Raw genomic sequence first — 17,452 nt, forward strand, 5'->3', positions numbered from 1 at the left:
CTTCACTGAGCTTTAGACAGTGAAGTCTGAGAGGCAGCAGTGCTTTTGTTTACACATCTGTTCAAACAAAAGATTAAAAAAGAAATCTCTTCGGGTAAGGGCCAAACTCTGTAAACACATAAAAAGTTATAAACTTGTTTGTTTTTGAAAAGCAGGGAATCAGGAGTACCATAAAAACATAGCACACTAGAAACGAATTCATTCAAATGACACCTCAGAGTCTAAAATGACAAAAACTTCAAAGAATCTTTGCACAGGTATGAAAATGCTCAAAGTAATCATTCAAAGTTTCTGCCTGGAGACAGAAAATGTTACTGTAAATGTAGTTTTCCATTACTCAACAAAAACCTAAGGCAACTATGAGCTACCCCTGAATTGTCTTAACTCACCATCTGGAGAAAAGCCAGCTGGTTAGAGGACCCACCACAAATATAAATTAAGTCAAAATTTCTGCATATGTTCAAAAATGATATTCAAATCTGAAAAAACAAATACTTAGATTCAAATCCAAAACCTTTTCTTGGGGGAAAGAGAGATTAAAGTGTATAACTATGGGTACACTTTCCTCCTGGAAGGAGTAATAGTTACAATCCAACTAAACTCTTTTTCCAATAGCACTTTGCTTTCTGAGTGAGCCACAAAAGGATAACTTTATATTGGCTGTTTTTAGCCCATTTTTTATCCACAATAATGGAAGTATCTCTTCAAATAAACACATAATGAATTAAATCTGAAAGAAGAAAATTGGAAATTCAGCATCACTTAAATGGGTTGACTCATTGCCCAAGAGACCCACAGTCTAAAATGGCACAGTGACAGCACTGGGAGAGCAGGTAAATGCCGTGGGGCACATGCTACAGACAGAAACACATGAACTCCATCTCCCTGGGGTCTGCTGACCTGAGGACTCTGCCATTCACAGCCATAGCAGTCAACCTGTGGGAAAGGTCCAGATGAGACCATGGCAAATTCCTTCACCACAGCCTGCAGACGTGTAATGGGGAATTTTTGCTAATACCCTCAATCTTCCATGGGAGGGTGGTCAGGAAATTCCCTTTAATATCTTCTACAGACAAAAGCCAGGCCAGGATCCCAGGCCTTTCCAGGTAGCGGACTCAGCACTGGACTCAGCGCCACAGGCCCTGTGGCCCAGGCCTTACTCGGTCATTTACTGTGTAAACTTGAGGAAGTTTTGTACTTTTCTGAGTCTCATTATCTGGGGGATAATGAAGGATTTGGGGATTGGGATCTAGGGGATAGGGGATTTGGATCTGGGACTCCTACCAGCCCCTCTTTCATATTTAAAATGCACAATTCTACCAGTCTTTATGGTCTCCAATAAGTAGTCATGGCTAGGTCCATAGCATCTTGTAGCCCTGACCTCAATTTCAAATCTTTATATGGATTACTATAATATTTTCTCTAAAGACTACCTGAAGACCTCATATGAAATACCTGTTATATGAAAAGATCACAGAAGAGTGGTGCTGGTGGAAAAAAAAAAAAAAATTAACTCAAGAAAGCCTTTCTTGGCAGGCACCCAGTCTTGCCTGTGTCTTCCAGGCTAGGTTTGGCGCCTCACTCCCTCCTCCATGGCCTGCAGGTGGGCCACCTGGTCTGACTGGGTTACAAGGCCACCAATGGCTTTCCAGTGTCTGGGGAAGAACATTTCACACAGCATGCTACAAACAACACTAGATGTTACGACTAGTTGTGAGGACTGATGTACTGAAATCTGTGAATGAGTCCCCTTTTTTAGTAATTTAGAGTGGACTCCCATAATCATGTCATTTTCACTCTCTTCCATTCTGATTTGCTTTCTTTCGCTATGCATGAGAGGAAGTTACATGTTCACACAGAGGAAGGCCCAATGGAAGATGCCCTACTAGAGCTGAATGTAATGATCAGGTGATTCTTTTCACATGGCCTAAGACGGCAGTTCTGAAGCTTTTTGGTCTCGAGACCCTTTTACACTTTAAAAATTACTAAAGAGCTTTTGTTTATGTGGGTTATACCTATTGAAAAGTTAAAGTCTTTATTAGTTCACTAAAAATATCAATAAGCCCAATATGTATTAACGTAAATAACCTTTTACAACAAAAAGTAACTGTATTTTCTACAACAAAAACCAAAAAAATTAGCAAGAAGAGTAGCTATGTTTTACATTTTTGCAAATATCTTTGATATCTGGCTTAATAAGAGACAGCGGAATTCTCCTGTTTCTGCATTCAATGTGTTGTGACAGGTTGTTTTAGTTGAAGTATATGAAGAAAACTGGGCTCACAGAGATATGTAGTTAGAAAAGTGAAAAATATTTTAATAGCCTTTTCAGATAATTATGGATTTTCTTTATTGGTACTAAACCAAAACTCAATTAAGGTTAATTTTATGAAAAATTAAAAACCTACCAGTAAAATTTTTATATTGTTAAAATTAAAATTCATTGGCATATCTTGTACTTTGGGTGAATCTTTTTCCCATGCATGATTTTTAATATCATTCACTGGCTATTTAGAAAATATTGATTAATAGAGATATGTAGATCTTAAAAATATTGGCACATTTAATTACAGAATGTTAGAAAATCATTTTTGTTATTACCAGAAAAATCTTTACGTATTGGGAAGGTATCAATGTCATGGCGTCAGAAGTTTTTCAATATTTTAATTTTCACTTGAAAGCTTTAATTTTGTCACAGGCAACAAGTACTATTTATTGTTTTCCTTGAAGTGATACGGTCACTAGGTTCATTTTTGAGAAAGTACCAAATACTCAAGTTTGAACAGTCATAGTTTGTCAGTCACTCTTACACATACAAATGGTGTTCCATAAAAAAGTGGCTAGTTCAGTTTGCAGCTCGAACAATTGTACAAGTGCCTTATACACATTTCCCATTTCATCGTACAGAATATAAAAAAGATGGGCATTAAAGGGTTGAGATTTGCTAAAATTAATTTTTACTGCTTTATCAAGGATATACATAACAGAAACTAGGTTTCTTTTCCTGCAAGTATGTGGTGGTAAAGAATCCAATAACTACTAGTACAATTTAGGGTCACTGCCTGATTCATGTTAAGCTGCCAGCAGTTTTCCCACTATTGGTTTTGTACCATTAGTGTAAATGTCAACAAGTGAACAAGGTACTTAATATTATTCTGTAAATAGTTATGACTTTGCAGACCCCTGGAAAGAGTCTTGGATATCCTAGGGGTCCAAGGACCACACTTTGAGAAACACTAGTTTATGATAAACTGGGCTTTGTTCAACACATATTTGATACTCCATGTTGGAAAATCTGACCATGATGATCAATACTGGGTTTGGGCTTCACCCAGCTTTATGTCCATGCACATGAAATAGTTCCCTCCCTATTGAGTGAAAACAGAATAGTCTTCCTGTCTAGAATAATGATTATATATACCTGCACTAGCCTGGCTCTTAGCCTTTTTCACCATGGAATGGTTAGACATTTGGCACGTCTTGAGAATTACTTGTCAAAATATAAACTCTAAAATCTTAGTCTGCTCAGGTCAGTTTAACATTTATTGATTATTTCCCTAAATGCAAGGCCATTCGTGATTTTTCCCAACCTCCTATGCAGCTTTACTGCTCTCTGTTGTCCAATATAAGCCTGCCTAGTCAGGCTAGTCTTCTCACTACCTGCCAAACACATTGTCACATTCATTCCTGGCTCTAAATTTCCTCAATCTGGCTTCTTTCCCAACATTGTCTTAGCCAGGCTTGAAGGTCCAGCTTCAAGAGACTTCCTTATATACTTTTTCTTACATTATTATTTCAATTTCTCATTTGATAGCTTTATTACACAAATGGAATCTACCTTGATTTAATATGTCATGTAATCACACACATCAAATGAAACCAAGCAGCCAAAGACCCTAATTTCACCCACCAAAGGAATACAACAAAATTGAGGGAATCTCTTTGAATAGGTAGAGCTCCCCATACTATTTGAAATTATTTTGATTGTTTAGGTCTTATCTATTTAACTGGATCATATACTCCTCTAATCCAGAGAGCAATCATGTATTTCTTTTTTTAACTAAGCCCTGAGTCATATATCCTACATGCTCTTAATAAATGTTTGTTGGATGAATACAAATTTACACAGATGTAACACAACTGTGATACTGCAAAATATATATTTGGTCTTCATCCCAGTTTTCTGGCATACAACTGCTAAAATCCTTGGAATCTCCAAAGTGATGTCTTTTTGTATGCTAATGAGTTGAGTGATGACTGGCAGCCACTAGGCAGCTTCAGGATGGGGCTGGTCACCTGAAAGACCAAGGCAGGATTAGAGGCTTGGGACCTTTAACTCCACACCCCAACCTCCAGGAAGGGGAGAAGGGATGAAGGTAAAGTTGATCACCAATGGCCAGTGGTTTAATCAATCATGCCTTTGTAATGAAGCCTTTATAAATGCCCAAAAGGACAGGGTTCAGAGAGCTCAGAGACAGCTGAATACGTGGAGGTTACTGGAGGGTGGCCGCCTAGCGAGGGTGTAGAAGCTCTGCGTCCCTTCCCATACCTCACCCTATGTATCTCTTCATCTACATCCTTTGTAATAAACCAGTAAATGTAAGCAAGTGTCTCCCTGAGTTCTGTGAACTGCTATAGCAAATTAAGCAAACCTGAGCAGGGAGTTGTGGGAACCCTGATTTATAGTCAGTTGGTCAGAAGCACAGGTAAAACCACCTGGGGCTTGTGGCTGGCATCAGAAGTCAGAGGGTGGAGGACAGTCTTGGGGACTGAGCCCTCACCCTGTGGGATCTGATGCTATCTGCAGGTAGATGGTGTCGGAATTGAATTGGAGGACACCCAGCTGGTGTCTGCTGAAGAACTGATTGCTTACTGGTGTGTGGGAAACCCACCCACACATCTTCTTCTGTGTTGATTATTGTGGGGTGACAGCAGAGGAAGAGGTTTATTTTCCCATTCAAAAACTAGGAAAAGTTAATTCTGGGGAGACATTAACCAAAAAATTTTTATGAACAAGGTAAAAAGTTCTTGCTGTTAAGGCATTCATTATTTCAGCCACAACAGGATAGCCTTAGACACAAATAAAATACTAGGATATGGCTTTCCAATTTATTTTGAAGCAATTAATGCTAAATAGTCATGAAAATTATAGATGAATTGAAATCTGATTCTGACAGTAAATAATTTGGCTACAAGATGGCTGACAACTCTAAAATAAAACACCGACTTATCAACAGTCTTCCTGTGAAAGCTGGGAGAACAGATTCTGATTACGTTAAAGGGGCTATTATGTTCATCAGAAAATTCATAATATTATCACAAATTCCAGTTCAGACATATTTATCCTGTCTGATGCCTACCTATCACAGGAGATTTATGCTTATTACTATTAAGTTAGAGTAATTCTTCACAATTTCATTTATATAATCTCTTTGAGGTTTATTTAATATCCACTAGAAATCAAATTAAAACCAGTAAGCTCTAATTGAATATCTATGCACCAGGTAATATTCTAGGTCCTTGGAAAAAGAAGGTAGACTAAGATTCGGTTCCTAACACAAAAGAGACTCACAGTCTAACCTTGGAAACAGTGGCAGACACTGCTGATGGCCTACCCAACAGTCACTGTCTCTCTTTGTTGTCCTACCAAAACTGCGGTTCTCTAGAAATGTGCTTGGGGAAAGTGGATTGCTCTCTCAGTTCTAGGGGGATGAACTGAGATTAGTCAAGCCAATCATGTTTTTACAGAAAGATTTTGCTCCCCGATAAAAGGAGAAAAATATGTGAAAAGAATCCCACCTTCTTGTCTTAGGATACATTTGTGTGAGGAAATGAGTTTTTGCCAGTAGTCATCTGGCAACATGAAGCAAAAGGCCTAAAGACTAAGAGCTAACCTACTAAGGATAGCAGGTAGAAAATGAAAGAGTCTGAATCCTTATGATGTCACTGAGCTGTAGTACCAACACTGAAAATGCCTCCCTCCAGACTTGCTGTCATGTGAATTAGTCCAATGACCCACTGTATAGGTGGTTATTATATTTCTTGCTGCTGAAAGCATCTAGTAGACATACATACAGAATTGCCAAATGCAGTGGATAAGAGTTGTAGCAGATATACACACATACAAAAGTAAAAATAAAGGAAGAAATTTACACTCTTTGGAGAAGACTTGGGCCAGGGCTATCACAGATGGTACAAGGGGTAGGAGTTTTATCCACAGACACAGGTGAAATGGAATCTTATACAAAAGAACCGCAGGAGCAAAGGCATGGAAGGGTAAAAATGTGTTCAGAGAATAGTTCATAAGCTGAAGGCTGTCTAGGAAGAGCCTGTTCATCTTTGTATCATCAGTGTTTAGCACAGTGCCTGGTACCTAATCATCCCGAATAAGTGAATGTCTTGGAATGAGACTAGAAAATCAGGCTAAGGCCAAACTGAGATAGGTCTCATGTGCCATGGAAAGGACACAATGAGACATTTCACAGACCTTTGGAAGCCACAAAGTGACTTTAGATTTATTATTGTTAGATGAGGATGCATGGGTAAAAACAGGTTTCTGACACCATTCTTCAAGTTCTCCCTTCTTGAGTGGGTTTCCCAGACCAGTGCTATGGCCAACAGATGACAAATAATGAATGAAGATGAAGAACACCAGCATTTATGCTGCTCAAACATGACTAATTACATTACCTGCTAGTATATCTACTTTCACATTAACTCATGGGGCTAAGAGTTGAGGAGGTTTAACTTGTGAAAATGGTTATAGGGATCTTCTTTATGTAATACTTTCAGCAGGAATCATCAATCACAAACATTTTCTGAACACCCATTCTGTGCTGCCCATTGCTAAGTGATGGTCCTGATCCTTAAGCAGCTTGTAATATATATGAGGAAAGAACAAATACACGTAAAGTAAGTAACAATAATGAGGTGCACACCACATCTACAATGATGACTGTCATAGGGAATGGGTGCTAAGGGACCTTGGAATAGCGTGATCCCTGAAGACTGAGGGTTTATGGAGGAAATGGAACTTGAATTGGATCCAACTGGAGTGGAGGATCAGACAGCAGATGTTATGCTTGGAGGTGTAGGCTAAGTAAATCCATTGAGGACCATGAATGCCAGGCAAACCTGAGAAAACTTCTCACTCAGATTAGGAGGGATCTTTCCCCTGGCTGATTAAATATATTCAGCGGTAACTTGGAACAGGGAAAACTATGAAAGTTGTTCATGGAAAAGATCATTTAAACCACTTGAAAATTCTTAGAATGGAGTGGTGGGGTTCACTGTAACCTGACAACTGAAAACCTAACATTCCAAAAGTATTTATTTGGAAAATATCAATTATATATAAGTCATTACTTTAGGTTATCAAAGGTGAATCAGACATATTTTACTATTTGGAAGTTCAGCATGTATTAGAAGAGAAATCGGTACTTACAGAACTATAATAACAATTTGAAAGGCATACTTTAGAATAAGAACAGGCCATATAAAATACTACTGGATAGAGCAGAAAGAGTATAAGAGGAAGGACAGCTTACTCCAGCTGAGAGAAGAACTGGAGTAGACTTTGTGGAAAAGATGGCACATTTGCAGTAGATCTTAAAAGGGAGAAAGATTTGGAGATGAGAAATGTAAGGCTGAAGGTTATTCCAAGCAGAGAAAAAGTAAACAAAATATCATGCCTTTGCCAAAATATCTTTGATAAAGTAGATATTGCCAACAGTCATATTGTATTTATTGAGTCCATAGAGTTTAACTATCTAAACCAAGAGTTTTTTTAAAGGAAGGATGCATTTAATCCATCTGAATTTTTTGTATAACTGCTAAAGTGAAGGTAATTATTAACAGATTATCCAGGAAAATTAAAAGACTGATTCGTCATATTGGGAATATACTATTGAAATCTCCAAAATAAAGTAGAGAGCAAATGAACTAAGGTTGAAAAGCTCAGGAAAAGACAGAAGGATAGACAGACTATAGGGATGTAAGCTGATGTCCTTGCTGAGCCCTGGGGCCTGAGGCAAGTCACTTAGCCTCTCATTGTTAACGTTCAGTAAAATGAGATGCTTGGGTTAAATAGTCTCCAAGAATCCTTCAAATTCTGAAATACTATGATTCTCGTAACTCATGATTTTGCTTTATTTATCCTATAAAAATTCAGAATTCCTATGTGCAGAGGCAGGATTCTCAAATGACAAAGCAATAGGTGTTTCCATTAAGTGGCCATATCCAATTGATAGCCATGGTTTTCAGAGAGGGATAAAATATAATTTGAAAAGGGCTCTTAAGTGCCTAACAGTCTTTAATTCACTAGGTGGAATCAGTCAGAGTTCAATGAGGTCTCTGTAACTAAACTTTTATATTGTTACCTAAAAGGCATTATTTGAACATATAGTATTGTTTTAGTTATTTCATATTTAGAATCTTCCAACTATTTTCAATGGAGAAATCGTTCAAGCAAGCCGTACCTATCTGATATACAACTGGAACAACGACCAACTAGGAGAAGAGTTAGAATCAAACTACTTCCTAATAAGCAAAGATTATTTTTATCAATCCAGTCCATTCACTTATAATTAATTTATAATTCCTTTCAAATACATTTTTATAGCATTTTTCATGAAAAATCAGCCACCGTTCAAAGCAGCTTCTTCATCTACAAAATTAGAGGACTGGACTTGAGATCTTTTAAGATTTTCTAACATGTTCTATAATTGGTACTATTAGCAACAAAATTAATAAGAGGTCATTGTACAAATTCAGAGGGAGTTTTACTCATCATCTCTACTGATAAACAATAATCATAATTACAATGGTAAAAATTTATATTGAAAAATTATTTTGAATAATTTCAATGCCTTTCTTGAAAGGAGTTGAATGTGTTTTGCACACATCAGCTCATCAGTTACATTAGTCCATGAATCCTGGTACCATCACGTGAGGAAGGATTCCATATCTTCTCATAGCCTCTAGTTGGGAGGGGAAAAGTTATATATGTTTATAGTTAGATTGGATTCTCCTTCCTCTGACTAGATAACAGGTATTCTTCACTCAAATGACATATTATCTTTCTGAATCAGAATGCTATCTACAATTAATCCTAGTCCTAGGCATAGAAGCACAAAATTCTTTCTCATGCCAATACTGGTTACATAATTTCATACATATACAATTGAAAAAATCTTGATCTCTACTAAAATTACTTGAAACAATGACTTTATGATACAAATGCCATAAAATTAATATCTAACTATAGGAAAAAAAATGGTAAGATCATGAAAAATCCCACCCAGTAAGAGTTAATTCTATTACATGCTGAACCCATCAACCTTACTTACTGGACTACTTCATAAACCAGTCATTTGTGAACAATTACTTTAAACCATCATGCCATTCATTATCCTGAAAAATAGGATAATGGAATGCTCTATCTCCCCAAAGTCTGCCCACTGTAAACAGTCCATCCCTCTTTGCTGACTCCAAAAGCTGTATAAACATACTGCAATCAAACTCACTATAGCTTATAGAAATCCTTTCTTTAAATAATCTACAAAATACCAATCTAATGTAAATACAAGAAAGAGAAGTTTTTACTAACACAACATTTTGTATTTACAGTATTCTGAACAGTGCTTAAACCTGCACTGGTTATATAAAAGGCACTACCCCAACGCCACCTCCCAGCCCAGGCTGACAGCATGCTTAGTTCTCTCATTTACACCACACTGCAATAACATAAAGAAGGGTTTACTATTAATCCAGGTTTTACTACAAAGCGACCCGTTATTTCTCTGTCAAACACTAGCAAGAGTGCCAAGTGTCTGTCATCCAATTCAGGGGATTAAGTCTTCTTTTATAGTCTGATACTTGTACCAATTTATAAAAATACAGATATAGTTTCTTAGAGTTGGTCACAGTCTATATTTTGGCTTGGATTCAGGCAGCAGAGGTTGACTATGACAGCTGGCAGGAAACTGAGGGGAGAATACATCCTCCCCCTTCAGTCACCACATCCCAGTTGCCATAGTGATTAATCCTTAATTGAATGCTGTCTTTGTACATTTCTTTTCAGAAAACTTTAAGTAAACTTAAGTTGAAAACATGCAGTTGATTGAAAAAAAGGAGGCACCATATCACGAACAGGTATAGTGAAGTTTTATGACATGCTTCCATATAATAAAAGAACAAATTAACTCTAATAAAGGTATTATCAGTTCCTTCAAATGCTTAAAACATTTCTTTTTGGTCTGAGCTTAAACCTAAGTCCCACAAGTTTTCTCTCATGTTATCAGACATTTCATCTTTTAAAATGAGCTGTTTTTCAGAAATGGCTCTAAAATATCCAAGTATAATTTAAGGTAAAATGTGTTCTTATTTTGCATATTATTTTGCATAGTTCATATTATCAAATGACAAAGGTATATGTAGAAATTTATTTTAGGAGAGATAAGTTTTAATTTAGGACATCTATAAAATATGTTCTATAACTAAAAACTAATTTATAAAAGTATAAATTATAAGAAACCAAAGAAAACATTGAATATAGTATATTTCACGCCTTTTCTAATATATGGTTGAATTTGAAAAGCAGATTCATAGTTTTTGTTATTTTAGTTATCAATAATTACTATACATCAAAAGGACTGAGAAACTGAAAGACCATAAGATTTCATCTAGGATTATGGTGTTCACTACTTCTCTTTTCCAAGTTTTCCATCTAGTATTTGCAATTTAGTTTAATGCCTCTAACTCAGAGTCAACTATAATATTCCTTAGAAAGTGAAATACTGGCATATTGTGGCCACTGTTATTTGTGTATTGATTTCATACAAATAAATAGGATTTGTTTTTTCTTAGAAAGTGAAAGTAGCACATCCGCACTGGCTGCAGACGCGTACTATCTGCATGTGCGCGCACGTACACACAATCTTTTCAAACACAAGTAAAGTTCTTTAATAAAACTTTGATGACAGATATGAAGCACTCAGAAGAATTCGCAGTAATCAGAAAGATTCTGAATTTGAGCCCCAGATGAAAGATACTGTACTGTAGGTGGGAGGTCTAGGATTTTTGGAGACTACAGGTTTATAGGAATTTTCTGACACTATGACTGAGTCTCTTGTTCTCGCTTCATTTTCTTTCCCCTCTGTTTATTCCTTTTTCTTCCCATAACTATTTTTAAATTCTTTCCTAACTGCAAATTTACTATTGCCACCCACCACCACACTACAAGCTGCAAAAGCTCTCAGTGAGTGACATAAATATCTCTAATCAAAGATGATAGTGTGTTTCAATGATTTCCTCATTAAAGGTGTTGAAGTAATATTGGTCAGATACGATGAAATCAGTGATTGGGAACATTTTTTTCCTCAGAAATTCTGTGAAATGGCTTTCAAATGTTGGAATGGATCAAGTATTGACTTAAAGAAGTCAGCCACTGAAATGAGCTGCACACTATTCTTGGCCTGCTAGCACTGGTGGCATGGGATTGAACTTCCTGCTTAGTGGCTTTAAAACTTCCCTAAATATTTTAGACCCACCATAATTTAGTTATTAAACAACAAATTTCTTCATCTTCCCTGAAAAGAGTCTATCTACTAAGTTGGTGTATGTGTGAGAGGGGAGATGTATGGCCTTGGAGGGTATATTGGAAACGCCAGGAGGTAGATACTCCAGTGTGTTTCCTAGCAAGAGACGCCCCTCACTCCGAGAATGACTGTGAAGAGACAAGGTTTCTGATGAGATTGTGCTGTCCACCGCAAAAATGTTGGGGCTGAAAAAGGTTAGAGGCAAAGTATATTTCCAGCATTTTCATTTTTACAACCTTCCTTAAGAAGGTTCCAAAGGGACAGTTAATTGCTTCTATATCTAGGGGTTGCTTCTTAGGTCTATTTTTGCAGGAATTATGTGCTTATAAATGTCTTCTCTGAGAAATATTTAGATAAGCTAATGACCAATATCCAGTTAAATTATTTCATTAACATCCACCACAGAGGTTTGCCAAATTATGACTTTTCACATTAAAATTTGTTTGTTTGGAAAAGGACATGGTTAAAAAAAAGGGCATGGTTTAAAGAAAAACACCCTAATTAAAAATTAATTAATCTGTTTAAAAGATTGTAATATACTCTTTATCCTAATGAAGCAGATTTCTGGAAACCCCAATATATTTCTGTCTGTTGTTTTCAGATGGCACCTATAAGTTAGTCAATATGTAGAAATACTGTGCATCGTGTTGGTAGAGAGATGGTGTATTTCTAGATCAAATGAGAATGTCAAAAAGCAGCATTCTTGTGTCATGAAAGAATGCTTTCATGTGTTGTATTTCAGCATTGGGCCTGTGGATTACCACATCGAAAAATGCTAAAAAGCACAGCCTTTCACAGTCTGTTCCTACATTTACACTAAGGACAGTTAGTTGTCCTTCTATATCTAACTGTTCACTAGATCATTCGGTGCTCCCATTTAAAACCCCAGGTGACAAGTTTTCTTCAATTTAAGTACTAGGAAAAGCTTTGCTCCTCCTAGAAAATCATGTTATTTTTTCCCCTTAGGGACAACTATTTAATTCCAGTGTTTCTCAGCAGGGTGTTACGGCATTTTGGGCAGAACAATTCTTTGCATGTGGAATTCCTCCTCACACCCCACTCCATCCCCTGTCCAGGACAGTTATTTAATATCCCTGGCCTCCAGACATTAATGCCAGTTGGGCACTCAGTCATTGTCACCACACAAACTGTCCACACATATTTCCAAATGTACTAGTTGAGAAGTCACTTGATAGTTTACTTCTTTTGTTTTGTATACCAGGAAACTCAATCGAATTTGTGAGCTTAATAAAATAGCTGGGTAGAATATTATATCCTATAAATCTGCATTCTAAACTTTCTCCCAGTCTTGAACATCCAGTTTAATTTATATTTTCTCTTGTCCTGAATTTCATTTTATACTCAGTTTTATTGTTAAGACAACTCAAATCCTTTGTTGAACCAGGGTAGGTACAAATAAATGACGATAACTTGAGAGTTCAGAGGGATTTTTTCTCCCCTTCATTCTTAAAAGTAGTACTAAGCTGAAAACAAAATATCCCTGTTACATACAGTATGCATTTTTAACTCTTACCCATAAAGTGACAGTACAACTACTCCTCAGATACGTGGCTCTTAGAAACTAATAAAAAATAATAGGCCAAAGAGCAGAAAATATTTTTTAAAACTTTTGATGTAAGTGACTATGTATAAACAAAAAATAACACATTTATATACAGAATAATTCTATGCAACAGAAATTTTATGTGGGAAGAGCCCACAGGAAGTATTAGTTACTTTTAACACTATAAAAATACTTTTGCTAAAAATATAAATTCTGTATGAAGCTAATTTTTGTGTGTCTTCATTTTAGATGAAAAATTTTAGAGGAAATCTAATCACACACCGTTCCTTTTCTATATGAGCAGAAGTGGTTTCAGTTCTGATTTAAATGCATGATTTCCTCAGATTCCTCTTTATTTTATGAGTACAGACAAAATTTTATTGAGGGAAACTATTAAGCAATTCAACATTATTAGGCATTTAGATATAGATTTGTTGCTTAAACCAAAACATCTTCAGTGACTACAGTTCCCAAATTGGTGTTTTGTTTTTTATAATGATGAGATAAAAGCTAAAGATGATATTACCCTATATTCTTCTTACCTTGGAAGTGCAAACAGCTATGTTAGCAGGCAGCTGGGAAAACTGCTTCAACTCAAATACATCACGCGCTGCCCATCGGCTCATGTGATTTTCAGCTTTGCTTGATCCAATCACATTCTGGTTTGAGTGAATGTAAGCCACTTCCTGAACACCATCTAGAAGGTAATCAATGTTTATTAAGTGATATATTATTATGAAGAAATATGGTTCCATGTATACTTTAAAAACTACTAGTATTACACTAAAAACACATTATACTTGCTTTATTTTTAACACTCAAGAAAAACATTAAGTTTGTACATTAACATGACAATATTCTTTTGGAAAAAAATTGAAAAGAGAAAGTTCAAATATGTTGGTCCAGGTTAACTTGGAAATGCCTTTTCCTTCTCATCAATATGAGAACTGCTGAGTTTAGGTAACAATCTTTAGAAATGAAGGTTTTGGCATAGAGAAAAGTGATAGTTGAGGGTCCTCTATATGAATTTGTTAATTTCAAAAAGTTGTTTATGAATTTAAAGAGCAGCGCTCACATTATCTGTTCCTTTAAACATGTACTTGATTACAGTGATGGAATGGGAGCATGGGGTTTATGACCAGGGAGTTTCGTTTGGTTGGCTTTGCTCAGTTTTATTGTTTGTATTTTGCCTTTTTTGTACATATGCCTAGAGAATGTCAAGATGGGAGCTTTTTAGGAAATGAAAAAAATTAACTCATGGCTTTTATCTGAAAGAGGTTTAAAAAATGGCTACAATTTTTATTGCTTTGCTTGTAGGCACCTATAATTTATTTTTAAATTGTGGTCATAAAGAACTGAGGCCTGTAAAAGCTCCCTCAAACAGCTCTGGCAATGAAGCTCAATTATGACCTTCAACACTTGTGCTGTTTCAGTCCTGAAGCTCTCTCAACCAGAAATTGCCAATCGTGCAAACTGAAGATGTTGTTAAATACTAAGACTAAAAGAGTAACTAGGATAACATTCCTCTTAAATTTCAAAACACCAGGTATTATTTACAGCACACAGTTTCAAAACCTTCAAAAGGATTCTTCTGGTAGAAAATTCACTAATTTTTCTTTATTTTGAAGATACGTTTTATGCATAATCCAAAATACCATTAGTTCCACACTATTGATACCTTTTGCACAGTTAAAAAAAAACCTCAGCTGATTATTTAAAAAATAATTTATGCAATAATTCCTCAAACCTAAAATTTAACTGTAGCACACAAATCAACGGATAATCCAGTACTTATTTACAATAGTACCAAAATATATGTCATAATAAACTTTTAAGTGAGAATACTAATAACCACAAAAGAATGCCTCATTTTTAAATAAGTCAAATGCAATAATTAAGGTTTCTATAGCAAAATATCCTTGCTTATATCTCAGCTTCTTTCAGATAGTTTTTTTTTGGAATAAGTCAGACACTTGCGAAAGCAATGCAAACTCTTAAAATCACCAAACAGTTTCTGGGCAGGGGATGGTGGCAGGGGAAGCAGTTTTTCAATCTCTTAGAATCCCTACATGAAAACAGACAGCAACTAGGCAGCAAAACCAAAAGCCCATGGACAACATTTACAACAAAATTAGATGACAGGATACTCCCATGAGCTAAAGTGCAAGCAGGTAGGGACAACTGGTAAGTAGCTACAAACTCCACATGGTATCAGGGTCTGTGTGAAGGCAAAGGGAAGCAACAGGGTGGCATCTGACAGACCTGACACCAGGAGACCCCAGATTAGCCAAGAGGCTTCACTGGAGAGCACACTGGGCCAACTGGAGATGAGCAGCTGAATGTGGGGAGGTTTCCTGCTCGCCAGTGCTGGGGGGTGCAGGGCACACAGTAAGACGCCCTCAAAAGGCTGCAGCAGGATTCCTTCCCCATAGGAACTCCCCAAACTGAGGGACCAACAATGGAGAGAAACTTCTGGGAGGGAACCAAAATAAGTAGGATAGGAGGAGCAGGGGTGAGGGAAAGAAAAGTACTGGAGCAATACAGGGAAGAGAAAGGGAGACAGGAAATCCCACCACAGTTTTGAACTCTATACAAAAATCACAAATGGGTCTCTAGGAAGTTGGAAAAAATTTCCTAAACTCTGCTTATTTAAAAAAAATTCAGGGGAAATAATTTTCTATAAAAATGAGCAAAAGAAAAGTAGCAGGATCAAATCTCATAAAAATTATTAAAAGAAAAGAAGAGAATAAGCAGAAAAATATCCCTTTAATGAAAACATGCCAAAAAGATGTGCTCATAAAACAAAAAACGATAAAAGAGATGAATCAACAACATAAGTCAGAATTATAATAACTCAGAAATGAGTGATAGAACTCAGGAAAGACTTAGAAATTTAAAAAAATTATTTCAGAAATGAAGACTAAACTAGAAGGAATATAACGGGTAAAAAAAAAACCCTGAATGGTTCTAGTAATTATATTCTGATAATATTGCTAGTTTATTCTTTGCATAATATGGGATAAAACAAATGAGCAATTACAGGACATTATGAGTAAATCATTCCCTATATGCTTGAGAACCAGAATTATCAATATGGAAGAAATGGTATTCAAATATAATAGAGAAGAGATTAAGTAAAAGCTTTATACTCTCAAATTATCAATATAAATATGGAAGTATAAATATAAACTCATTAGGTATTTTATCATCATACATAAATACATATATAGTCATAAAATATATATACACACAACATATATAAATATTAATATATATACAAATAATGTGACCACTTAAAAGGCCCAGAAACAATAACCAAGCCAATAGTAGCAGTGATCACTACTATTAACAGCACCAGACTGAGGTCTTGAAAGACACTTTCTCTCTAAAAGAAACCAAGACTCTTTAGAGAAATGGCTGATCCTAGGTCTGAGGAAGAAAATACATGAGATGATTCTGGAACATCTTGTAGTACTAGATAGTAAGGAAGCTTTCAAAGATGACTAGCATCATGCCGAAAGGTCTCAGGAACCAAAACGCTCATATCAAAAGGCTCCCACTGGCCAAAGATGGGAATATTGAGCCTTAATAATAATACTAATTGCAATGGTTGAGACTCACTATTGTTTGAGTCAATGAATTCATAATGATATTCAGACAAAAATGGGTCATCCTCTAAGGATGATATGGAATCAATTTATTATACTAAAAACTGGTAAATAAAGAAAAGAATTAAGCATTTTTCCTGCCTCTCCTATATGAACTATACCACTGGGTAAGCAGTATGAGATGAGGAGAAGTATCTCTTTACAAAAGCATTCTAACTAATAAATGAAATGAGATGTAGAAATTATCATTTTGCTACTCTGAATGGATGAATAGCTATAGGCATTAAGTATGGATGGCTGCTAAGATCATAAATAGAGAGAGGAGCAAACATTTTGTGCCTCCTATATTCTTGCCAAACACTAACTTTTGTCTTGTCAAAGGAATCGAATCTGAGCCTGATCTGGTCTCAGGAGTGAATTGCTCATTTGCAGGTAATACAGAGGACAGAGAAACATGTTCAACTGCAATGAGTGTACAATTAACTCTATATATGGTCCAGGTTCTTCAACCATTATATTGTTAAGACAACAAAAGGGATGAGGATCCCTGTAGATTACAAGAGACTATATACGATTTTTAAAAAATGGATGAGACTAAACTGTAATACCTAGGGTTGCACATTCATGTGATAAAACCATAAAAACGCAAATTAGTAATTACTATAGAAGTAAGAATAAGAGGA

General features: G+C 36.0%; 1 protein-coding gene across 1 annotated transcript in view; it reads right to left on the bottom strand.

The window, feature by feature from the left end:
• Nucleotides 1-17,452, bottom strand: part of ERCC6L2 (excision repair cross-complementation group 6-like 2) — a 112,207-nt gene that overhangs the window by 13,864 nt on the left and 80,891 nt on the right. The window contains exon 16 of the mRNA XM_012640018.1: nucleotides 13,704-13,858. Within this exon, the coding sequence (XP_012495472.1) occupies nucleotides 13,704-13,858 (155 nt within the window). The remainder of the gene's footprint in view (nucleotides 1-13,703; nucleotides 13,859-17,452) is intronic.

This window comes from Propithecus coquereli, unplaced genomic scaffold (assembly GCF_000956105.1).
Source record: "Propithecus coquereli isolate 6110/MARCELLA unplaced genomic scaffold, Pcoq_1.0 Scaffold147, whole genome shotgun sequence".
NCBI lineage: Eukaryota > Metazoa > Chordata > Mammalia > Primates > Indriidae > Propithecus > Propithecus coquereli.